Below are 25,143 nucleotides of genomic sequence, written 5' to 3' on the forward strand. Positions count from 1 at the left end.
AGAGACTGCAGTTTACAGAATGTGAGAGACCATATGATAAGTACCTGAAACTACTTAGGTGAGAGAAGAAATGCCAGCTGTTTTGATTTTGTTTAGCTTTAGTTCTTCATTAGTTTCTTTATTTTGAAAGGTGAGGTGGAGCTGTGAATCATAAAATTATTCTCTTCTACATGATGATGTGTTTTCTATGACTTTTTAAGGTTCTGACATTGAGCTTGATTCTGAATTTAATCCTGTGTATGATACTGAGCAGACTGTGGAATATCTTTGTGCCTATATTCTCTTTTTCCTGGTGTAGTACTGATATAGTAAGTAGAGTAATATAGTGGAAAAGACTATGAAAAATACTCTAAATCAGGACTATCCCACATGCCTTAATAAATATATTTGGGTTAAAAGTTTCCCTTTGAAGACCTACAGTTCAGTGTTTGTCCATCCTCAGCACTGGGCTGAGAAATTAATTATGTTCAGACCTTGTGGATAGCATTGCCCACAGCAGAGAACCAGTGTTCTCCATGTCTTTGGCATCACCAGCATGAAAAGCAAGACTGTTTCTTCCTTTTAGGAATTAGGAATTTAGCTTGAATTTTGCTATTAAGCATGGTTTCATCTTTGTATATCTAATTAACTTTTAAAAATAACTTCAATGATTCATAATAGATGTGTGAGAAAACACAGATAAAATGTTAGTAACACATTTTTTTCCTGCATACTTAATCATAACTCTCCCAATACAAGTGCACAGGTGCTTGTCTGTGTGGGTATGTATATACCCTATTGCAGATATATTAAGAATAAAGCAAGCAGAATACAAAATATGCAAAAAGACAGTAGAGACTGTTTTGGAAAGTGTATAGTTCTTCTGGGAGACCCAGTTACATTTCTTTTCACTGGTTGCAGGTCTCTAAGTGGTCCCTCTAGAAAAATCATCCTCTTTTCTTCTTCTCAGGAATGGCTACCCAGTACACAAAAAAGGAGGTTTGCTTTTTGACTTGGCTGTTACGAGTTTTATTTGTCTCTTTTCCAGCCTGAAATCTGTTTGTGTTGTCCTTCTCATACAAAAAATTATTCCCTATCTTTGGCCATAACCGTCAAACTCTTCTCTCTATCTCTTTAAATTTTATCATAACTTTTTTGAGCTGTGCTTGGCAGGGGAGGGATGAGGGGTGCACACAGAGTGCTGCGGCTGGGTACATCATGAATACATGTGGTGGCATGGTGACTTTTTTGTTTTGTTCTTTATTTCCTACGATGATTCTAATATTTCTTTTTATCTTTTCTTAATCTCTGCAGAGCAGTGAATTAGTGTTTTCATAGAAGTGTCTGTCATCACTCCAAGAACTCTATCCTGAGGGGTAAAAGCTAATTCAGAACCCATCACTATATATGTAAAGGTAGGATTACTCTCATGTTCACCACTTTCTGTTTATCAACACTGAGTATTACCTGCCATTTTTTCTCAGTCAGTGACTAAGAAAGATTTGTGAATAGTTTAGATGCCTGTAGTATATCTAGTGTCTTTAAAGTTTTCAAGCTCCATGTGCCCTTTTAGATGAACCTTTTTGATTTCTTTTAATCAGCTCTTGGTTTCTTGCATTTCCTTCTTCATAACTTCTTTTTTAAACTTTTATTGCTTCTGCAAGGATGCTGAATCTTTCTCTGTTAATCACGGATACAAGGTATCTTTTACTAATGTTTTGAACCAAGATCCCCACGCCACTCAGGAATAAGTCAAGACTTACAGGTTTCCCAACTAATTTCTCCATGCTCACAAAGTTTGTCCAAATTTTAGTCTCTGTATCATACTGAGCATGATGTTTTCTCAGTCTATGCATGATGTTTTGAGGTCTGCTCCTACTGTTTTGTTTTCTGCCCTTATACCTTCTCTGATATCAAGTTTAACCCTGCTACTGTAAGTCATCCCAATGGGTGATCACTAATATAATTCTTTATTTTTTATCTGAGCATGGAATCCATCCATAGAGATTGTGTTGCTTATTAATGACATTACCTTACTACTCTGATTCAGCTTTAGTACGTGACATCTGCTTTGTCTTTCAGTGTAATCAGTACCAAGATGTTATGGTCTCACTAATTATCTTTCTCCCATCAAATTTCTGGTACACCTATTATGTCAGTATCCATTAAAATCTAGTTTCTCTTCTCATTAATTGCTGTTGTAGTGCTAGTTTAGAAGCATGTATAGATTTGGCTCAGCTTTCTCTTTTTCTGTGCTGCATTTAGGTGAGACTTTATTTGTTTATTTGCTGTTTGCCATGTGCTATCTTAGTTTTGCCAGCTACTTTTTAGACAATACAGAATTTTTATTGCTTCATCTCTACAGGATGCATCATCATGAGCTGTGTAGAGGACATGCAGAAGGCATCTCCTACCTCTGCCAGTACAGTCTCTAATTTAAAAAGTCCCCTGTAACATTTTGGACTGTTAAATGCTCACTAGCAATGAGCATTTTCCTTCTGCAAGGTTTTGCCTTGCCTCAACCTCCATGGTCTCTAAAACGCCTTGCTCATTTTATGCATGCGAATGTCCCTATAAATAAGTAGAAAACACTGCAATATAGGCAGTTCATGATGACCTGCTGCTTTGCCATTCATTGTGGGTATTATTCCATAGGTATCGCAGCTGAAGCAAGTGAGGTCCTACAGAGCATTAGAGTAACTTAGATCAAATTGTACCATACCTGTAAGGAATTTGTCCTGTGAATCCTGTCCTATGTTGGTGCGGCCATCTCTAAATTTTGAGCCAACTGTGACCTTTGAGCCTGTTCCTGAAGCAAATTCCCAACAGGACTCCTCAGGCCAGAGCACCTCATTTCATTACGTGCTGCAGGCACGCCAGGTGCTTGGAAAGTGCCTGAATCACAGCCCCAGTGAACACCATCCTGAAAACTCTTGGGGGCACCACATTTCTTGCAAACCCTCACTCTTCCGCAGCAAAGTTCTTCCAGAAAAAATGCTGCTTCCAACTGATTTCCACTGATATATCCCAGCCTTCACTTACACCAAGAGTTCAGCTGGTCATGACTCCTCATCCTCAGGCTCTCACTGTATCACTGGAATTCAAATCCCCACACAGTTCTAGGCAGGGGGAGGAACAGACCTGTATATGCATGTAGCTCTGGTGTTGTGCTAGTCAATGAAGTCATTTATCAGATCAGTTGATGGGACATATTGCTACCTTTTCCTTTCCATTGTGGTGCGACCGTTCCCAGACATAATATTTGGCTTTGGTTTCTTCCTTTTGAATGTATCCTCCAAGGCCTCTTGGAAGTCCTCTTGGGTACAGATTTGACGCAATGGGAAAGCAGAGCTAGAAGGTGCACCCAAAAGGTGTGATGAGAGGAGGAGAGTGGTGGAGTGTGTCCCAGCCTCAGTGTTCTCTTTGGGCACTGCAAGAGGGAGCTTGACAGAAAATTGTTTTAGCAAGGTTTGCAACAGCCCAAAGGGAGAGGAAAGGCTGCAAGCTGCATTCAAAAAGGGGCCAAGTAGCTGAAAACTAAGCATACTTTTCAGTGTAACACATAAGTGTCTCTCACTAAATATGTTATCCTTTTCTTCTTTGGACATCAAAATCCTCAGCAGGAACAAAACTTTGATTAAGTTTTGTGGAGAAGATCCCAGGAACAATTCAGAACTGCAAGATCAGGTCTAGCCTACTATGGCAGTTTCCTTCCAAATCCTTTTGGAAATATTTGCTATCTTACTACTCACATCTGTAATGAAAATTAGAAAGTAGAACACTTCGTGGGAGCCAACAACATCTGTGCTGTGAGAGCCCATTAAAAGTCCTGGCCAATGTAACTAGCTATTGCCCTATTATCCTTCACTGATAGCAAATGGAAACTGTCATAAGAAATATTTGTGGACATAGAAAATGTTTTTTTTCTAGTTATTATCTACCATCACCAAGCTGATTTTGATAAGCAGATTTGGCACTAACAACCAGCAATAGCTAATAAATTCAATGTTAGGCTTAGAAGGTTCTGACAGATTGTTGGCAGCTGCCTTAAATGCAGGGAAGAGCTCTCCTAGTGTGGGTTGGAAATGCTTATTTATACCATACTGTGGGTCTGTTTGCCCCAAATTTTGCTACCTCCTTTTAGTAGATGTCATTGGTGCGATATATGCAAAGGGTATAATAACTGATCAGAGATATAGTACCCAGCTACACTAGAGATCAGCACAAATGGATTAAAGATTGGAAGCTCAAGCATAAGCTATTACATTTTTACAGTAAGAATAAGAAACATTTTCATTCATGAATGCAAGATTTGTGGTAAGGATGTAGCTAGGCCTCGCTATAGATGGTTTTATTTTACTGTGAGTTTCAGTGACTAGCTTTTCTATGCTAAGAAGGTTTTAAATATTATGAAGGAGTTTTATACTGGTGATGGACTCTAGAAGAGACTGGCTGTACAGCTAGACCGAGTTTGTTCTTAGGCTTCCTTTTAGCATGCCTTAAAAGTGGAAGATGATGTGCTCAGAACTAGGCACAGGCTTCAACAGCCTGTATTTAGCTTAGAAGTTGTTTAGACAGAGGTCTTCTTTGGATCAGGGAAAACAAATTGAAAAGAAAACTTTGGAAAGCCTGAGTGCTTAATTACAGTAGCGGTGCATGTACTCACAGAGACATTTTAGATAATTGAAACCCTGAACAACCACTTTTTAGTGGTAAGTGATGCTAAGAATATGTACAGAAACTGAATAAGCTGAAGTCTTGTTGTGAAGATATGTTTAGTCCAAAAATTCCCAATTACACAATGGACTGTGAGAACCACAATATGTTTGTATAACTGAACTAAAATTTTGTTATTCACTGCATCTTATCATATCTCATTTACTTGGAAGAAGAATCAAGAATCTGTCCCAGCACTTGTTGTAACTGAGTAGTTGACAAACCTCTGTCCAGTAAGTCAATGCTGAATGAGGGGATGAAGAAATTAAAGGAGTAGGAACTTCTTTCTAATCGGAAAAGAGCAGATTAATTCAAGAAATTAAAGAGTTCAGCAGTGAAAGTAAGTCGGGCATCATTGACACAAAATTTTCTCTTCACATGTGGTGAAAGTATCACTGGACAGTACAAGACTGATGGTGAAAAATTCAGATTAATATGTTGCAGTGTCCAACTTGATCTACAGTTGTGGAATTTATCCTGGTTTTGTTTATGAGTCAGATGGTCAGCACTTTCCATCTCTGACAGAGCATTCCCCTCTCTTTCTGTCAATATACCTTACAACTCCATGGAAAGACTTCAGAAATAGATATAATTTTCTTTATACCACTGCACCAAAAGAGCCTTCCTTCCTCAAAAAGGAAAAATAGAATAGTCTAGAAATATGCACTGACATGGTGCAGCAACTCTAAAATTTTACTGAAAAAAAAAAATCACTGACAGCGTTTCACACAACCAAAAGAAATACTTAAAGTACTCAATGCTGTTTTGGAAAGTGTGTGGGTGATGCAACCAAGTATTACGCACCATAATGAACTTTCACAGAAAATGGATAAAGCACAAAACCATCCCTTTGCCTTTGTAACAGGCACATCATGCTTATTTTGAGTCTGTCTCCTGCAGGTGTCATGCAATGCTCACTAGTCCTTGTACTGGGAAAGGCAGTGAGCTACCGTTCCCCAGGTTGCCTTTTCAGTTCCTCTCACATCTTTGTCAATGTCCGGCATATTGCCTCTCACAGGCTGAAGAGTCTTAGTCTTGTCCTTGTACAGAACCTTCCAGAACTATGATTACCCTTCCTGCCATTCTGTGAGCTAGACTAAAAAGGACAAAATACCACACTATATGTTATATAAAGGCAAAGCTTTCAGATGTATACAGTCCGCAGGCAACAGGATACTCTCTGCTCTGTTCTCAAGTCCTTTGCTAATGTTCTTTAACAGATAGTTTGTTTTTTGACCGCTGCTGAGTAGTAAGCTAGTGGTTTCATAAGAACGGTTATGCCCCAAGGTCCCATTTGTGTGTGTAAGATTTAACTCAGAGCCCATTAGTGGCAGTAATCCCAGGATTGTTCTTCCCTTATGTGCATAATTTATTTAGGTTTACTTACAATGAATTGCACAGAGACTGTCTCTGTTACTAGTTCTCTCACTGAAATACCCCACTGCTTTATTAATGGCAATTGCCCTTTTCTTTCAATTTGTCCAGCTGATCAGCAATTCAGACAAACTAAGAACAATTGTTCCTTACATCACTTACTGCCTCTCTGTCAGACCTGATGAAGGTACCGTATGCACAAAAGGTTTTGTGATTGTCTCAAGTGATCTAACAAAATATATCGCTGCTTTGTACAAACATGAATTTTCACCTGTCCTTTGGATTCTCCAGAAGCCCATTGTTAGTGTGAAGGACGCTGCAAGGCTCGTGCACCTCTTCAGCTGTGGGCAGAGCGCTCTGTCTTGAGCAGGGAGCAGGATGGGCTCAGCTGCCCAGTTAATTGAACTCTGCCCCTTTTTTTCCCGATACATACTATTTTGAAATATGGGTTAAACAGCTATTGAGAATTTACACTCCAATACCAGGGTAAAGAAAACCTTTGCAGCCTGCATCTGTGGACTTGCACATGCTTTTTTTTTGGAAAGTGAATCAAACAAACAAGCATCTAGATGATGCCCTCTCACAAAGAGACATTTGGTACTGTGACTACAGTTTTCTGACCGTAAATGTCTTCATGCCCTGAGGGAACCATGTAGCATGTCCTTCTTCACTGGAGGAAGAAGGGAAATGTCTGTATTACAATATAAATCTTTATTTTGTTGAAAAAAATTCAGTTGAATGAAGAGAAAATGCATCCGAGAAATGACAGATCTGCATAAACTGAGTAAACAGCTGTCTTAAACCCGTGGCATTTGTTTCACCTGCCTGTGTGTAATCTGGATGACATGTAGGTCCTTGTGTTTCCCCTGGCACTCAAGTACAACAAGAAACAATGCTGATGTGATTTGTAAAATTGGAAGAAGCCTTGACTGTATCATCTTACCTTTTTCAGAAGCCGGGGCAAGGTCAATAAAACTTCGACATTTTTCACCTTTAAAAGAAAAGGATTATTTTAGGAGACAGAATTTGACTGGGTTTGCTCTGCCTCCTCTTTCTGACTGGTGTTTCTGCCATCGCTCCCACCTGAGTCTCTGCAGGACCACTAAGTTGTCTCACACAGAGAGCAGACATTTACCTGTGCCTCCGTCCCGGACCAAAACCACTATGCTTACAAGGCTGGACTCTCCCTTAGGATTACAGTCCCTTCATCAGGTGTATGAAATACAGTTAATGAAGAAAAATGTTGTCTCTGATGGTTGGGTCCCTGCTGGGTCAGTGACGCTCTGGCCAGGAACCGTGTTGCACTCCAGGTGGAGTGACACTGTGCAAAATGCTGCAGAAGGGTAGCGATGGGAGGGCACAGGCCTCTTTCACCAACACCTTTGCCCTCCTTCTCCTCCTCATCAGGACATGCCCACCGGCGTGTGACCGAGCCTCCCAGTGCCAGGAAGCATTGCCATGGGAACAGATGTCTCAATAGATAGATATGACACATGTGACTAGGACAGACAAAACCTGAAACACAAAGCAAGCTAAGCAATTGCATAGCATTTAAAAAAAAATTGTTAAAAAAGAGACAAATGCCTTGCTATGACCATCACAGCCCTGTGCCACTCCCTCTGCTTTGTGGCTGCTGCATCTGCTTATCATTGTAAATTAAATTTTCTTTGTTTAGGACACCATCTCCATTTTTGTAGGCATTCTTGAGAACCCTGTATTTTCTGAGCAGGAAATGTATCTTAAGGGTGGATGTTTTGACCTTTCTGTTTACTTCTTCAGGCAATCAGAGACAGTAAAATAATTCCTCTGCTCTAGGTGCATCCATCCACCAAGTGTGTTTCCATCAATAAGATATGTTCCAAGGTGAACCAATAGCCTGCCTGCCTCGAGGAATCAGAGCCTGTCGTGGTTTAACCCCAGCCAGCAACTAAGCACCACACAGCCGCTCACTCACTCCCCCCCCATCCAGCGGGATGGGGGAGAAAATCGGGAAAAGAAGTAAAACTCGTGGGCTGAGATAAGAACGGTTTAATAGAACAGAAAAGAAGAAAATAATAATGATAACACTAATAAAATGACAACAGTAGTAATAAAAGGATTGGAATGTACAAATGATGCGCAGGGCAATCGCTCACCACCTGCCGACTGACACCCAGCCAGTCCCCGAGCGGCGATTCCCTGCCCCCCCCTTCCCAGTTCCTAAACTGGATGGGACGTCCCATGGTATGGAATACACTGTTGGCCAGTTTGGGTCAGGTGCCCTGGCTGGGCATGAGAAGCTGAAAAATCCTTGACTATAGTCTAAACACTACTGAGCAACAACTGAAAACATCAGTGTTATCAACATTCTTCACATACTGAACTCAAAACATAGCACTGGACCAGCTACTAGGAAGACAATTAACTCTATCCCAGCTGAAACCAGGACAGAGCCCAGCATGCCTGCCAGAGGTAATGGAGGAGAATCCATTTTGCCCTCTAAGACTTTAATTGATGCAAAGATAGCTATAGGAGTAGGTTTTTTTATTAGTTTTGCTCAATTTTAATTGCACAGTCGAAAGACTGATTTAGGAAATGTGAGCCATTAAAAAAGAATAAACAGTGAAATGCTGTACAGATGTTGAAGTCAGTGTGTAAATTTTTCTTAGTTGTAATTAATTATATGTACAAACCAATATAAAATGTTAATCTTTCTGGTGTCTTTGTTGGCAGGATTGAGATAAACATTAACCATTCAAATGATAGCTGTGTTGAAATAACAATCTATTATTATAATGCTATTATTAGCACTTTTTATTTACTTTTTGCAGTTTCAAACCTATGCTAAATATGCTAAAAAGTGTTGTATACAGTATAGTCTGTAGTCTGTTTGTCTATGTATAAGTTGCTATAAAAGAAAAGGTTCACTTGACATTGAAATTGATGTTTCAGTATCTCCATGGCAGGGGGAAGGATTTCTGCTCCCTGAATCCAGGCACTATCAAGAAAAGGAAGTGACACTTGACTTATCAAAGCACCATCTCTCTTTCCAAAGAGGTAGGTAGGGCAGTCTGTATCTGAGCAGAAGGAATGCCAGATGAGTAAGTTATTAAGTTTTAGGGCAGACAGACTGAAAGATAACTGATGGATCACAGAAATCACAGCTACCCAGAAGTGTTGTGTTGACGGGGCCCTGCAGGTCTCTTGTCCAGCTTCCTGTTCAGAGCAGGACTATCACTAACACTTGATCAGGTCAGCTGTGACTTTTCCCAGCCAAATCTTGAAATACTTCGGGGATGGTGATACCCATTATTCAGTGACTCCAAGGATGGAGTTTCTCCTCTCCTCTGGTCCCGGCGCCGTACCGCCCTTTTGGAGAAGTGTTTCCTTACACCCAACCTGAACTTCTCTAGCTGGTCTGTCATCTTTGTAGTCATTGTTTCTCTATTTGTAGGGACATGGACAAGCCTGGCTCCCTCAAATTCTTTTCACATGTGGTGTACTTTAGGCCCCTGACGAAGAAATCCAGAGAAATAGGTGGATTATAAAAGATACTGTGCTGTAAGTAGGAATCATTCTTATCCAGAGACTGAATTTTAAGGCATGAGGTGTGTCAGGAATGTATTGACATAAAATCAAGGGAGAGTGACCTTTAGATTTGGACTTGATATAAGCAGATTAAGCAGGATTTTTCACTATAGCCATATAGATCTATGGTTTGGGTTTGGTTTTGTGGTTGGTTTTTTTTTCAGATGTAAGCTATTACTTTTATCACAGTTTTATTTTAACCTGACTTCAAGCTAATGGGCTAGCACTGAGTCATCTCTCACCTGTGGTTGCAGTGAATCTGAAGCCAATCTGGAAACCTTCAACAAATACCTGACTCTCTAGTATGTTATCCCAAGACAGCCAAAGGGGAAAGGCATTTGCTACTACAGAAACCGCCCAGGCTGTTCTGAGAGCTGGAGATACATGGTGCCTTTCAGATACGTGGCAAGGTACAAAGCTTTCCTGACATGTGTGGGTACTGAGGAAACTGATGGTACCATAGTGTTTGGCTGCAGGTGCCTTGTCTGCAGGACAGATGTAGAGTGTGATCACAGGCTATTTGGAGGAATGTGCATCCTCTTCCTCCCTCAAATTAGCTTGCCCAGAACACCAGCCCTCCCAGGAGAGCTGGCTGTGGTTGAGGCCTCCAGTTTAAATAATATGGACAGAAAATGCTGGAGCGTCTAGCAAAAGTCCTTTTTAGACTCATAGCACAAAGAATGACTGCAGATTGCAGACAGAGAAAAGCCTGGAAGGAGGTCACCTCACTTTCAACGGCTGATACCTGGATTGTGCCTGGCTTACTGCTAAAGGTTGTGGTAGGAACTGCACAAGCAGTTCCTGATGAAGAACACTTCCCTTCGTTGTTCCTGTTGCTGGAGCACTGGAAACCCCTCCTCCATTTTCAATGGTAACCACTGGTGGTATTTATAGACCACATTCATACTTCAACATGCAGACATGCATCTCACTGAGAACTGAAGATGTCAGCAGTGCTTTCACTGTTCCTCTTAGGATTTATTCTAAGTTATTTTTGGGTATCTTGTATAACTGATCTCTTAAGCCCTCTTAAGTTTAATTTTAGACTTGGCAGAGTTTATCCTGCTGTGCTGCCCTTTTCCAGATGCATCTTCTCCTCATAACCAGGCTCCTGGAGAGTCTTCAGAGAATATAGAAAAGGCTGTTTAGAGATGCAACAAGAACAGTATCTAGGATTCATCCCCCTGATAGTCCTGCCTTCACCCAGTTCTGGCAGTGATTCTGACAGAGGAGAAAGCCAAGGAGTGATCTCTCCTGCACATAACTCACATAAAAAGAAGAGGTGTGACCTCACTGGAACACTCTCCACTTCCATGCAGCAGCAATAGCCACGTACAATGCATGTGAAGCTCTCTGGAGCTCAGCAGTGTCAAGCTGTTGGAGGCTGAGGAGAGAGGACTGATCGAACGCCTAAATGTCAATAAGAGCAAAGCACTTGGTACCAGCTTCTTCTATGGCTTCCCAAGGGTGAGGTAGAAACATCACCTATGCAAACCCTTGCAAATGCATTACCTCATAACCAGACTGGCTCTGCGTGGGCTCAGTTGTGGCTCTGCTGGGCTTCCCAAGACAGGGGCATGGCTCATAGGGGCCTGTAGGACTGGGTACCAGCAACAGCCCAAAATTTGTGTGTGTTTTCCTCCAATTAATCTTAATTAATTAATCTAATCCTGCATATGTTCATGTCTATGTGTATTTGTAATTTGCTAGGCAACTTCAAACTGAGCGAGCCAGAGAGTGGGAGGAGACATATCTGGAAAGACCCAAGGTCTGAACTGGTGGCTGGGTAAGAGTCTTGAGGTCTTGGTATGGATAATAGACTTAGAGCCCATGATAATATCTGAGGGACTACTAGTGTGATGTGCTTGTGCATCTACAGAGGGAAGGGACGTGAATGTTTCAGTAGTGATCCGCAAACCTGTTCAGCCAGAGAGGAGGAAGAGGAGGAGCGAGCTTGCTGATGGTAGTGATCTTGTTTCTGTGGGTGCTGGTAAAGGCACAGCTCTCTCTGGGTTGGTCTGTGTGGCCAGTCACGTTAGTGTCATGCATGCTTGCGTGTGTGTGTGTGTGCGCGCGTGCATGTGGGTGCACCTGATCTTGAATACATGCCTAGCCTGAACTGGGAAGGACACCAGCAGCAAACAGGCAAGGGAGGAGAAATTCCCTGGGCCCTAAAGTCCCCTGGGCTGAGCTTCCCAGGAGCACGCACAGCGTTTCCTCAGACAGGCTCATTGAGTCTTTTCCCATTTCATGGCTCTGCAGCTGTGGAAGCTCCCGCAGCACTGCAGGTCAAATGTTTTCCAGCTCCTCAGTAGTTTCTACTGAAGAAAGCTCAGCTTTGGGCTTCTGCATGTTCTTAGGAAACAGTGTACAGGAAGATGTGGATTTTATCACTGTGTCAGTGCCAGGGACACAGAAAGAATGTTGTGGCAGCATAAGGAGATGATCTCTCTGTCTTGCTTCCAGCATGAGGCCCATACTCTTTCTTCTCCTTCTGCTGCTCACAACGTGGTGGGAAGGCCTGAGCTTCAGCCCTTCCAAGTCTGTGGCACACACTTGTCATGCAAGTCATCTCATGACTGCAAAATCAAATCATTTCAGGAAAAAGTAGAAGGCTGTGTGAAAAGCAGGCACTATTCTGGCAGAGCTGCATTCTGTAGAAAGTAAATGAGCTGGTAAGAGTAAGACTGCTGCAGGGATGGGAAGGAGGCACTGCGGGACACTGATGGCAAGCAGTTGCACATGGTGGAGGGGTCACCCACGTGTCCTGTCACCTCAGATAGGCAGACCAGTCCCCCAGACACCTCCCTTTCCCTAGCACATGGAGGTAGTGGGGCTGCTCTCTTACCTTCTCCACTGAAGAGTCCTACTTCAGTGTCACACACTTTGGACAGCTGGGACTCTGTGCTGGAGGCAAATGCTTGTTCCTCTTACCTTCCTCAGGCAGAGTTCAGAGACATCTGTACCTCCCTAGCCTGAACAATAATTTGAAAGCAAAAGCTAAGAAAGAGAAATGGCTTCTCCAAATCTCCCAAACTCAATCCTGCCAGAAAATTAAGACAAACAGGTCCCATAGAGCCATCAGGTCTGCACAGTATACTGGCTCCAGGGCTCTGGGCTACTTTCCACATTATGCTCTGCACACCTTGCCATGGGCACAGTGAAACTGCACTGCAACAAATCAGATGTGCCTAGCTGCAGCTTCCAAAGTGGATGCAGGCTGACGTTCTTCTATGGGTCTATGGAAGACACTAGAGAGCAATTAGAGAGCTATATAGGGCAGCTGGAAAGCCAGGTCTAGGTGCACATAGATTGGGTCTAAACTACAGCACACAGACGTACTTCCAAGCTCAATGTGCACACTGGAATCACTCTGACTTTAAGCATCTGTGAAACCCACATGTATTCTACTGTTTCTTCCACCAGTTGTCTAAAATGTATGGTTTGTTTGCTCCTGTCTTCAGGACCCCCCACTGCACAGCAGTGGTTGGGTTTGTCCAGAGTATACCTCAGTAAACTGGTGGTTTAGACTAGAAATTGGAAAGAAGGCAGAAAACAGACCAAAACCAGCACAGGCTTTAAGACAATATTCTAAGTTTATAACATGGCTGTTGCAATAGCAAGGACCAGAAGCTGATGTCCTGGGTCATACTCATTGGTGCTACATTCCTGAGTTCTTTCCTCTCTAAGCCAGTGATAAATGCCTCATTAATAACCAGGGCAGCAAAATAAAAACAACTCTGAAAAAATCCTAGTTTGTATGTCTTCCAACTACATGGTTTCAAAATATTCTAGTTAAATAATTTGACTTAAAAGAAATCCGGTAGTTCTGACTGAAAGAAGGATCTCTGTTGTAACTCTGCTTTTCATCTTGCAAAAAAAAAGAAAAAGCTGTCTGTATTCACTTACTCTGCATAAAATTTTACGAGTTCAAAAGTACAGGTCTGATGGAAATTTAAATGATTAAATTTCATTTAAACAGCATTCCCTTTTAGTAACACTCTGGCTCACAGCCTATGAAAGACAAGGTCCGCTTTTTTCCCAATAGGCCCTAACAAATCTTTATCTCTCCAATTATATCTGGAGTCATGTGATTCTGATGAGATCCCACATCATCTACTGAGAGTAAAGTCATTGTATTTGTCTAAAAAAAGATATAACCCTCAAGGGATCCCAGCCTAGATGAGGCTGAGGACTCCAACACAACTTCAGTGAAATAAAGTACTACATTAGGGAAAATACAGGTTAATGAGCTCACTCAAACTGAGTTGTATCAGGCTAATTAATGAGTGAAATATTCCACTTTTGATTAAACTGATCCTAGACAGAGCATTTAACTGATTTTTTTCTAGTTAAAAATAGAGTATTAATCTGCAAAATCAACATTTTCCAGTTGACCATGTTGATTTTGCTGAGGCGATATTTTCTTCTGGAAAATAAACAAGTTCATACAGAATTACACTAAAATATGTCTTGAACTATGAAAACAATTATTTTCTCTTACTCTGACAGCTGTCATTCATAGCTGCTGCCCATCAACATTTCTCTTACTTTCAAATAACAAGAATTTGTTCAATTTCTCAGCCTCTGCTGAGCTAACTCACAATCTTTTGCCCTTTTGGGGTTGTTTTTAAATCTGAATGATCTACTACTGTTCTCCTTCAGCAAGCTCAAACTTTTAAAACTTTCCACCTTTTAAAGTGGAAAAGCTTAAAGCTTTCCACTTTTTCATGTCAGGCATGTGTTTTTCCTCAATTCACATATGCCCAAAGAAATGGTCATAATTTGACCAGAGAGGTATCATCCACACTGTGGAGTTTCCTCTTCGGTTCGTTGGAGCAGGAGGTAGCTGTGCAGGTGGCAGAGGGTGCGGGCAGAGCAGGGAATGCCCAACACGTTTGTGCTAACGGGGACTGTGTGCCATGGCAACTGCGTTTTCTGCACTGAAACTCTCCCTGATGTGAAAAATCTTGCACAGTATCTGAAAGTAAACATCTCCACAGGCTGCTCTCAAATCACGTCTAATTCAAACACATCCAAGTCACAAGACTCATCTGATTATCTTGGTAAGACCTGATGGATGTGTACACACATCTATCACTTGGAGAGCTGGAAAATAGTTCAGATTTCTAAATGATTGGGAGAATCAAGCAAACAATGGTGCTGAGAGAGGCTTTCAATGATTCTGGTGTCAAATTAGACCTGACTTTGTAATCTGAAAAACATTAAATCAGACAAAGTTTTCTGTGTTGCTTTAAGCATTTCAAGCCACATTATGGGAAGAGGAGGGTTTTCACCTGTTCACCCCACAGGTGGCCATCTGCCACGCTGTGCTTATTCTGTGCTGATGTAAATATGCCAAAATAAACTAGTTATCGGCAGTTCAGTATCTGTGGGACTATAAGGTCTCCCCACAAAACTGTGAAAGACTAGAAACGATGCTCTTCACAGAAGATGTAGCTGACATATATACTTCATTGTACGAAGTACGGCATGCCTTCTATGATCTCCCATGTGGCTGCATTAGTGGTTCCATTCAGGCTGGTGATTAACAAAGATCAAAGGAGTAAGTGACCAATAAGACCCTAAAGCCCTGGTTGTAGAAGACATGTGGTTCAATAGCTCCCACTCCTTCCAATTATTAGCTGTGGATCATGTGGATTCTCTTTTAACCATGCCAGTGCTTCTCTCCAGATAATGCCCAACCAGAGTATTTGTATTGGATCTGTGCCCTCACTCCAAAGGTACATGAGCAGGGCAGGCAGAGATGAAAGTCACTGACAGAAAAGAAGGAAACTCCTTTTCACAGATGGGATTACTCCAGAAAATGAAAACATCAAAAGCTGAAGTGTGCCAAAATGGAGGGAAAGACAGATTCGGGACAGAGCATTACTCTGATGGCATGGCATATCGCTGTGAACACGAGTTCTGAGGTTGCAGCTTGAAACATGTGCAAGTGACTGTAGGTAAGAGCAAAGGGATTGCTGGAGGGGAGGGGACCTTGAATGTCAGAGCCTGTACTACATCAACCTGTATTTCTTCTCCACAGTTAACACTGTAACAATATTTCTCCCCTGGTTTGCACATCCATGCACTTTCTGTTCCTCTTAGCCATTGCAATTTAGGCTGCCTGTTTCAAAGTGAACTCCAGAAACTTCTCCCACCTTCCCTACCCAAAGATGCTCAGCTGCTTTTTGGGTTGAGGTGTCCTGTTTTTCCAGGCAGGCAGACCTGACTTGGAATATGGAAACTGAGATAACCTTAACCTTTCAGCCACAGACTTTTAAAGGAAGTACGCTGCAGTACACTGCAAATAAGTAACTAGTTTTTGAAGTCAAGTGAAAAACGTTGTGCTAGCTTTTCTTCTTGTGAACCTTATTTCCAAGATTGTATCTAATATCTTTGCAACAAATTCTCATTTAGTGGTTTTTGTCTGGCCAGGTGATGCACAGTGAAACCAGGCTGAATGACAGTATGATGTGTTTTTTGGTCTCTCCAAATCTACTGAGTCTAGACATGATGGAATGGCTCTGCTTCTCAATCAGTTTCCCATATTGTAAGCATGGTTTGTGTCCTTTTCCCCACCAAATGCAACCGAATGCAAGGTGGAACACCTTGAAGTGAATTTTGTTTGCCTGTGACTATTCTACAAGTTATGTCATTCCATATTAATAACATCTGCTGCTTATTATTTGCAGTATTCTGTAGCCATTTGTAAGCTAGATCAGCAAAGATTTATATTACCATTTTGTTTAGCAACAAGAATACTGAATAACATTGCACCAATTCATGATTAACAGAGGATCCTGCTAGAAGCAGCCCTATTCCCTGGTAAGTCCCCATTTTGAGACCTGTCAGTAAGTCAGTTCTGTTAATTCCATATAAAGAAAGTTTTAAATTCAGGATTGAGTCTGGTGTAATTTAAAAACCATGGGGATACCATGATGATTGATATTCCATCCCCTATTTATTTCTGTAGCCCTGAATGCATCTGTTCATACCTTGCACTAACTGACACCGGGGTAAGCATACCAGTTCTCTTTGAAATATGGGACCTATCTGTTAGTCTTCCAGCACTCTGAAGTTTATTCCATTTACAAGGAACTACCAGAACTCCTCAAATGCCTCCTTTAAGGCTACTGGGTTAAATGGTTGAGGACAGATGCCTCCGAAGAGAAAGCAACACAGGTTTTGCTCATGAGGTAGAGAATAACTTATCAAATAAGGAGTGGTTCACTCCCTAGTCCTTTATTTTACTCTGTTATGAGTCTCAGCCTGCAGGGACTTTATATCCACATTTTATGTATGATAGATGTTGATACAGCTAGTCTGTCTAGCAGGATGAGAAGGACCTAAAACCCAAAATTCCCAGTGCACTGCAGACACAAAATATTCCCAGCATCCTATAAAAAACCTGAATGTCTATAATAAAGCAATCACCACCACAGAAATCACAGCTCTCGTATCCCAGGAAGAGAGCAAGAGTCATCGTGAGGAACATGAACGTATCTGAAGACTCTTATGATACAGCTTAAATTCCTATGACCAGGCCTATCTTACCCTGTAAGCAAAAAACCAGAGATTTGTTAGGAGGAATTTACAAGTGCTTTTCTGAAATGGTCCCTTCCCCATGTTGTAAAGGAAGGCAAAAATTTGTTACTATCCCTGTTATCTAGCCTTAGGGAGACTTCTCTTCTGATCCCAAATTAGATCATCAGTTTAATGTTCAGTGCATGAGCAGACATACCAATTAGATACTGAGAAGCTGTAATAATGTCAGCGGCAGCAAAGCAACCTCCTCACATACTGTCTCCACCTGTAGCCAATTTCTGATGCTTTAGAGAAGGCATAAAACCCTCCAGAAAACGTGATATGCATCAAGTCAGCAACTATTTTTTTCTTGGCTTCCACTGGTGACCAGCAGCAACCCTGAAGCATGGATGTCGTGTCATAGAATATAGAAATAGTGTGACACAAGGCAGTCAAACCAAGATGGCTCCTTTCAGACCTCCTTAAGATATCAACAAATCAGCTATACAGGACTCACTCCAAGCTTCCTCATGCCAGAAACATTCTTCTTCCCTCCTGCAGTTCTTTCTGCGACTTTAAGAAGTCTCCATTTCAGCCCATGGATTGCTTTGCTCACACTGCCCTCTGTGGAGGTGAAGTCCAGAGATGCACTTTCTGGGAACCCCTCCTTGGATTTTCACTTTTTTTCTCAATGACAAGTTATTTAAATCATATTATTTTCTTGATATTTATCCATATATATAAGGTACCATCACATCCGCTCTAGATCTTCAATTTGTTATACTAAAGAGGACCAGTTTTTCTTTTCTTTTCTTGAAGGAGATTCTCTTTTCCTTACCTACCTGGGAAATCCCACTCTGCATCTAGATCACCTCCCCCTTTTTCTTACCATAACTATGCACAATGGCATTAGCAAAATGCACTGATGTTACCTGTGCCTTGCACAGTGGTGCTGGTTCTTCCCTAGAGTAACACCTTTCCTTTATATCGCAACACTTTGCAGCTCACAGTCACCCCACAGTCAAACACTGGCCCACAGCCTGTTTCTTATCTTTTGCCTGCAATTGATAACTATCTGTGACCTCACAGAATTTTATGCCTTAGCACTTGGTGCTTTTAACCTTTTTTAAATTTTAATACTATTCTTACAACTCTATCAGACCAGCTCACATTTCTAGGTATGCAGAAAAATCTCTGTAATGCCAATATTCCCAGATTTTGTGTCACAGCATATGTAAAGAGTGCATTTAAAGTAGGATTATTCTCTTCAAATTAAGACTTCTGTGTTAGAAATAGCAACTTCTTAGACAGATTCCTTTTTGGCCAATGAGCAACTGTAATCCCAGGGCTCAGTTCATCCCATATGAGGAGGAATTTAATCTCCCCAAGAAGTAATTACTACTCTCTGCTGACTGTAATGATGATGTTGATCAGTTTAGGCACAGACATCTACATTTGCTAATGGTTTGCTGTAGGATTCATATTGCCTTTTTTTCTTTTCTTTTTTTTTTTTTTTTACAGATCAGGTGACATGAATTGTATCCCTAGTTCTTTTTCCTGCATCGCTAATCTCAGCAACAACAGAATCAGTCCCAAAATCAAATTTGAGGACAACCAGAAATATCTGATCTCCATTGTGATAATTTCCCTTTTTATATTACTTGCCACAGCCTCCTTGTAAGACTGTTCTTTAGCCAGTTTACAATGTCTCTATTTATCCCCATCGTAATAAATAAAGTAAAATCTGCACCACAGGTTCAAGCAAAAGATCTACCTACTTCACTATCTTTGTATCTTCATCCTATGATAGATAGTTAGGGAAGAACAAAGGATTTGGTATAGGGTGATTCTGCTCATATAATCCCCTTGTGATATCAGTACTGCATCAGTAGTTTGGGGACTTCCTGGTCTGAGGTTGCTCTCAAATTGTCATATTAGTAACACAAGTGGATGTTTCCTCCCTGGATCTGTGCAATCCCCAGTTTTGGCCTTCACAACATTCCCTAGCAGGGAGCTCTGTAGGAAGAAGTATTTCATTTTGTCTGTTATGCCTTATTGTTCTTAAATCATGGAAGCAGTCAACGATATTTCTTGTCTGATCTCTGTCATTCCCAGTTGATCCCCACCAGTATCATAGTTCTCTGTACCTTGTGCCTTCCTTCCAGTCTGAAGAGGCTCAGGCTGTTTAGCATTCCCCGGGGTGGAAGCATGCCTACATCTATCACCATGTTGCTACCATTCTTTCCGGTCTCTGTAGTTCTTCTGTAAAGAATTTTCAGTGGGACATTCCATCAAAAGCTTTTTTGTAAATCCACAGAGACGGGGTCTAATGCATTACCCTTGTCTAAGAAGTGATTCATCTTGTTAAAAGATTTACCTTTAATAAAACTCTACCTTTGATAAAACCCATTTGCTACCATGTACTGAGTGCTTTCCCTGAAAACTGTCCTAAGGTTGCTGGGTCAAGTGGCCTGTATAATTTTTTTCCAGTCTTCTTTGAATACAGCAATGTGCAGATTCTTGCTACTAAACCTGCATTTTCATGTGCCAATTATTTCAACATCCTCCAGTAGAGATTATCCAGGCCCTCTGGGTTCAGTTACTCTATCGCTGGAAATTTTATCTTTAATATAGCGCTCTACCTCCTCAATTCCTTTTACCACTTCTTCCTTCCTAAACAATTTATAACTACCAATTTTTACATTCCAGTCATGCAAATAAACCCGCCAGGTTTCAGTCATGCCAATTATATTGTATATCTCATAATCCAGCAAGAATTCCCAATTCCTCTTGCTTTTAATTATATACTCACAAGGTGCTTCTCCCCGGTCCCTCTCTCTGGACAGCCACCTACGGTGAATCATGCTTATTATCACGTGGTGGTGAGGGAGAAGGGTGATGCAGTACCGCTCTGGATCTGTGAAAGTGTATGGCAAATTCTTGTCTTTATATGTTACAGATTTATTAATTTCTGCAGGATATACCTCTCTCATACCCTGGCTCCTTCTCAAATGTGCATTTAACGTCCATATTTATGGCCCATTTTGATGCATCCTAACATACCATGTAAGTTCCACTCTGCCATTTACTCCTTAAAGAATGCTAAGGAATATGTGGTACAGAGCATACAAACAGCTACAGACACCTTGCCCTCAAAATATCATTCCAAGAATACAAAACAAGCCTATGGATACCCATTCCTGATCTCCCTGACTTCTATGGAGCGCGGGTAAGCAACATGGAAAGACTCATAGTTTGTTTAATGGGACAGCACCCTCTTAAAAGGCACCTAGGCAGCTGCTTTTCCCTCTGAATGTGGATGCTATTACTGAGATTGTCTGTTCATTAGCAACTAAAAAAAGATCTGAGTTCATGTTTTTTTCTATTAAAATCAAAGCAAACGCACTATTGAGCAAAATCGGCTAACTTCTTATTGCTTCCCAGCTCGCGAACTCCTCTACCTGTTAGAATAAGGTATGCCACCTTACCTACTTGATGCGTTAATTTTTTTGTGGCATGTATGTTCTTGAGTCACGGAATCTACCAGCTAGTTTACCACTGTTGCTATTAGCACATCACTTGCCTGGTATCTTGTGAGATGTCCAGTACTGACACAAACAGACACCTAGGCTGCAGGTGTGAAATCAGATACGCACTCAAAGTCATACTCAAACAGAATTGAAATGGTAGAGAGCTTGGCTCTGAGACACCTGGCCATAGACAAGGAATTCATGGCCCAGGAGGAGGCACCAAGTGCCAGGTGCAGTGTGTGAGTGCAGAACAGGACTCGTGACCAGTACAATCTGCAGAGCTTGTAGGGTATGCTTTAGCTTCATCCCTTTCTGGAGATTAGGAGCATCGCTCTTACAGAAGGTACCTCCACCCATGTGGGATCCAAAGCATTGAACCCACTCTGAAAGGGACATCCTTCATCCTCTTTTTGGTAGGCTGGGATTCAGCATACTTTTGAGTCAGAAATTGTGCTAAACAATTACAGGACTCACCCACCAATGAAATATGTATGCTCCAGTCCCTCTGTTTGCAATTATATTTCTCAGGTGCTAAATGCTTTTTGGATTCTTTAGCCATCCTAGACCTGCTGGATGAAAATAAACTCTAGATTTGCAAATTATTTCAGAAATAATCACAGCACTCAATCTCTGTTAGAGATATCCGTGAAAACTAGAAACTTGCAACAAGATGAAGGCCCGCTTTGCTAGTCTCTGCACAGAGTGTGGATGGCATGATTTTTGCACCTCTACCTCTGGAATCTAAATGGACATTTCAGGTAAACAGTGGGAGGACAAGACACGCAAAAATTGGTTTCATTGCAACCTAAATGTCATTTTAAGGTGTGACTGAGTCCCAGCCACTCCAGCCAACTGGAAGCCCTGCAATCCTGCCCGTTGCAGTATCAACCTTCTGGGAACTGGTCCTGTTGTATCTGCACTACAAGATCTGCTGTGTTGCAGCTGCACCAGTGCAGAGAGCTGGAAGTTTTGACAGTACTGTGAGTGTAGGGAGAGAGAAGTCAAAAGCCTGGTGGCTAGATGAAGAAAGTGGCTCACAGCTGGGAATGTTAGGAGTCTCTGGAGGGTTTTGACAGCATCACAACCACAGAGAGCGTTACTGGCATTCATGTGTTCCTGGTGGGATTCATGTTGCTTAACTTCAGGCACCAGCAGTAAGGAATCAGGCATAGTTCAGGAGCTGTAAGAATGGTGCTGACCATGGATTGTGGCCAGATGTTCTGCCAGAGGTGTGAGGCTATGGGGTGGCTACTGAAAGGACTTTGCCTGGAGGAAGTTTGTTGTTGCAGTCATTTTCAGTGTGATATTGGTAAAGCTCTAAGAAAGGCGTTATTGAACGTGTGGAGTGCATTCAGGCTAGGAATTTTGACTAATTCAATACACTACTAACTGTGTGCTTAGTGGTATTTTCTGGATGTTCTCCTGACATCCTAGGGTGTTTATTAATGATATGGTGACTGTATGACTTGTGATACCTACAGGACTGTGGTCAGTAAGTGTGCTGTGGGCAGTGTGATGAGCCTATGGAATGCATTACCCAGAGATATATAGAGCATTGGAGGTGTACGTATAAACCTGATCACAGTGCTGCTGTATTGAGGCTGGCTGGTGTGTCGCTGCCCTGGAGCTCAGGTAAAATGATCACCAGTCAGGCTGCAAAAGGCCGTGACAACATACTGACAGTCTGGTATTACAAACCCGTAAGTCTGAATGAAGACCTTTCATGGTTATTTATACTGACACTCTTAGGGACAAATTTAGACCTGTGTCCATTACATTGTTCCTGTCCTTACCAGAAAAAACTATGGTAAATCCTGAACGAGGCAGCTGCATGTCTAAGCCAATATATCCCTGTACCTGGCTGGATTCTTTCCAAAGGTTGGTCACTCCTGGACTGCTAACTGAAGAGTACTTTTCACCAAGTTAGTGTTTCAAATAAGAGGAAACACGCATGAGGTTGCTGTGGCCATGTGGGGAGGGAGAAACAACCCCTTTTTTCCTGCTTTCACCATAACTTTCTAAAGCTGGCTTCCAGCTATCTCCTGAAATCACCTACTACAGCACAGCTTTGTTTACCCAGTACAGAATAGATCACTGTGTTTCTCTTCTCCCACATATAACTCAGTTTTCTGAGTGGGCTAGAGTCACACAGTTACAACTTACCTCACACATAAATCTTGGCTTGGAAAGCTTTCAGTATCTGCCAGAAATTTGGGCATGCTTGATTGTCCCAATCCCAGTTAAGACACTCAAAAAGTCAGAGAGTCTTACGCTGCTCACTCAGGCTGCTGTGGCCTAAGTTTATTTCCAAATCAGTAAGACACAACATCTTTTTTTTCTATATTTTTTTCTAACATCAAGAGGGTTACTTTGGTGCTTTCATTTCAGCATGGAGCTGTTTATCGACAGTCCCAAGGCTGGAGTTCATGAACTTTCCTTTTCATACATTAAATTGAATTTTAATGACCAACTAATTCTTGAAGCACTATCCTCAAAAATACCAGTGGGCATACACAGCACCTTGGGGTGAAATGGACTGTGAGCTGCTGCCCAAGTTTTGCCCCACTTTATAGTACATCCTTACAGACCAGTTTTACCAGGATCTCATAAACTTCCCATTATCAGGGAGGTTGTGTCCTCAGAGACACAACATGTAGGATGATTAACTGCTCCTCTCTCCCAACAGTGGCGAAGGACCAATTCCTCAGTCTACTCTTTGAGCAATGGCAGGGTGGAATAGAATGGAAACAGCCCAGCAAGGAGGAACCAGTATCCACGAGCCACCACCATCTCATACTGTGCCACATTTCTAAACTTTATTTTCCAGTCGCATAATCTAGAAAAAAGCTCTTTCAAAAGCAGAGTTTGGATGTTAGCTCTACCAGACAGCTCTGGGAGTAGGGACTGTCAGTTTGCATCCGTTGAGACTTAAATCAGTCCCATGGCTGCTACCTTCCATTCACCCTCCAGCGTTTTATTTCTTGGTAAGTGCCAGGGTACAGCAGAGGAAATGAATGCACTGATAAGCTGGAGAGGTGTCTTCTCGAGTGGTTCTCAGCAAGTAAATGGCTGGGCAGGCAACAGAAATGAGCTTTCTTGTGCCCAGTTGTGCCCTTTCACTGCCATTTCTGTACTCTACCTCAATAAACATACAAACCAGCCACCAGGAAGGGTTGGTGGGTGGTCATTTGCTTAAGGGATACCAGAAAAGATGCGGTCTAGGCTACAGTATGATAAAAACTGTGACCTTTGGGCTTTTGCTGTCATTCAGACCACTGTCCTAGGGGTTATTTCAGGGGCACTTCTGTCAGAACCTCCTTAACAACTACCATCCGCTGCCTTTTGTGCGCTCCAGGGAGCAGCTCCCAGAAGGGAAGCACTGACCAGTCTCTGGCTGCAGTGCCCATGAGGGTAGCACATACTGCTTATCAGAGGTTCAGCTGGCTTTAGAGCATAGACCCTGCATCAGCCAGCAGGTAAACAAGCAAATCCTTGCCCTCGCTGGAAACAGGTTGCTTTTCAACAAAGAACTGTTAAAATCCTGCCTCTCTCTGCAGGGCGAATCTGCTTTAAGATACAGCACAGAACAGCTTGCCTGTGTGTTTATCACACTGAGCCAAACACAAAGCAACACAAGCTGGAAGGAAGTTGGTTTATACTTACCAGCAGCATTGATATTTTCCTCACAGGAGTACCAGATCCCAGTGTGGAAATACCTGAAAAGGAAGCGGTCATCTCCCGTCTCCCAGCTGTAATGAACCACATTCTGGTTTGTCTCATTTGCAGTCTCATTCCCGCTGTAGTTGAGGCAGTTTGTCTTCTTCTCTTTCCCACAGCTCGGCTTAGGGACCCTCTGTGTGCCCTCACACCAGTGGGTCGTGATAAAAGCTGTCGTGGAGAAAAGGAGAGCCATCAGATTCAGACTCACTGCTAGCAGGGCTCTGCATCTTCGATTTGTCTTCATGGTAAATCCGCCCTCCCTCCCCCTCCTGCTGAGAGAAGAAGTCAAAGGGGTTTGTTTTATTTGGGGGGGGGAGGTCAAAGCCTCTCACGATTCAGAATCCAGTTTTCCAAATGTCAAAACTCTCAGGCTCTTCCACTCTGTTGTTGTAGCAGCGAAGGAAACGCTGCAGCCAGACTCCCATTCTTCTCTTCACTTGAAATCCTGCCTTTGTACGTTAAAGGAGCAGCTGCAGGCGCGGGAGTGCGGCCGTCCTCTTGTAGTCGGTGTGCTCCAGCGGGCGGACGGGATCAGAGAGGGTCTGCCTCACGGCGAGCACCGAGAGCGAGTGAACATCTGCTCGGGTACCACACATGATCCCGAGGGGCTCCGCAGCCTCCTCCGCCGGGAGACACCTGCAGGCTGCGGGACTCGCTCTCCTCTGCTCCCATAGGATGAGGCAGGAGAAACTCGGCGGGAGGCCGGCGGCAGGGCCGGCTGCTGCCG

The 25,143-nt window shown here is 42.3% G+C and overlaps 1 protein-coding gene across 1 annotated transcript in view; it reads right to left on the minus strand.

The window, feature by feature from the left end:
- GSG1L (GSG1-like) overlaps window positions 1-24,660 on the minus strand; it is a 56,876-nt gene extending 32,216 nt beyond the window's left edge. Inside the window, exons 1-2 of the mRNA XM_010578431.1 lie at window positions 24,360-24,660; window positions 7,013-7,060 (exon numbers count right to left, since the gene is read on the minus strand). Coding sequence (XP_010576733.1) covers window positions 7,013-7,060; window positions 24,360-24,660 — 349 coding nt within the window. The remainder of the gene's footprint in view (window positions 1-7,012; window positions 7,061-24,359) is intronic.
- Between the last annotated feature and the right edge of the window lie 483 nt (window positions 24,661-25,143).

Source organism: Haliaeetus leucocephalus, unplaced genomic scaffold, assembly GCF_000737465.1.
Source record: "Haliaeetus leucocephalus isolate CR32 unplaced genomic scaffold, Haliaeetus_leucocephalus-4.0 Scaffold636, whole genome shotgun sequence".
NCBI lineage: Eukaryota > Metazoa > Chordata > Aves > Accipitriformes > Accipitridae > Haliaeetus > Haliaeetus leucocephalus.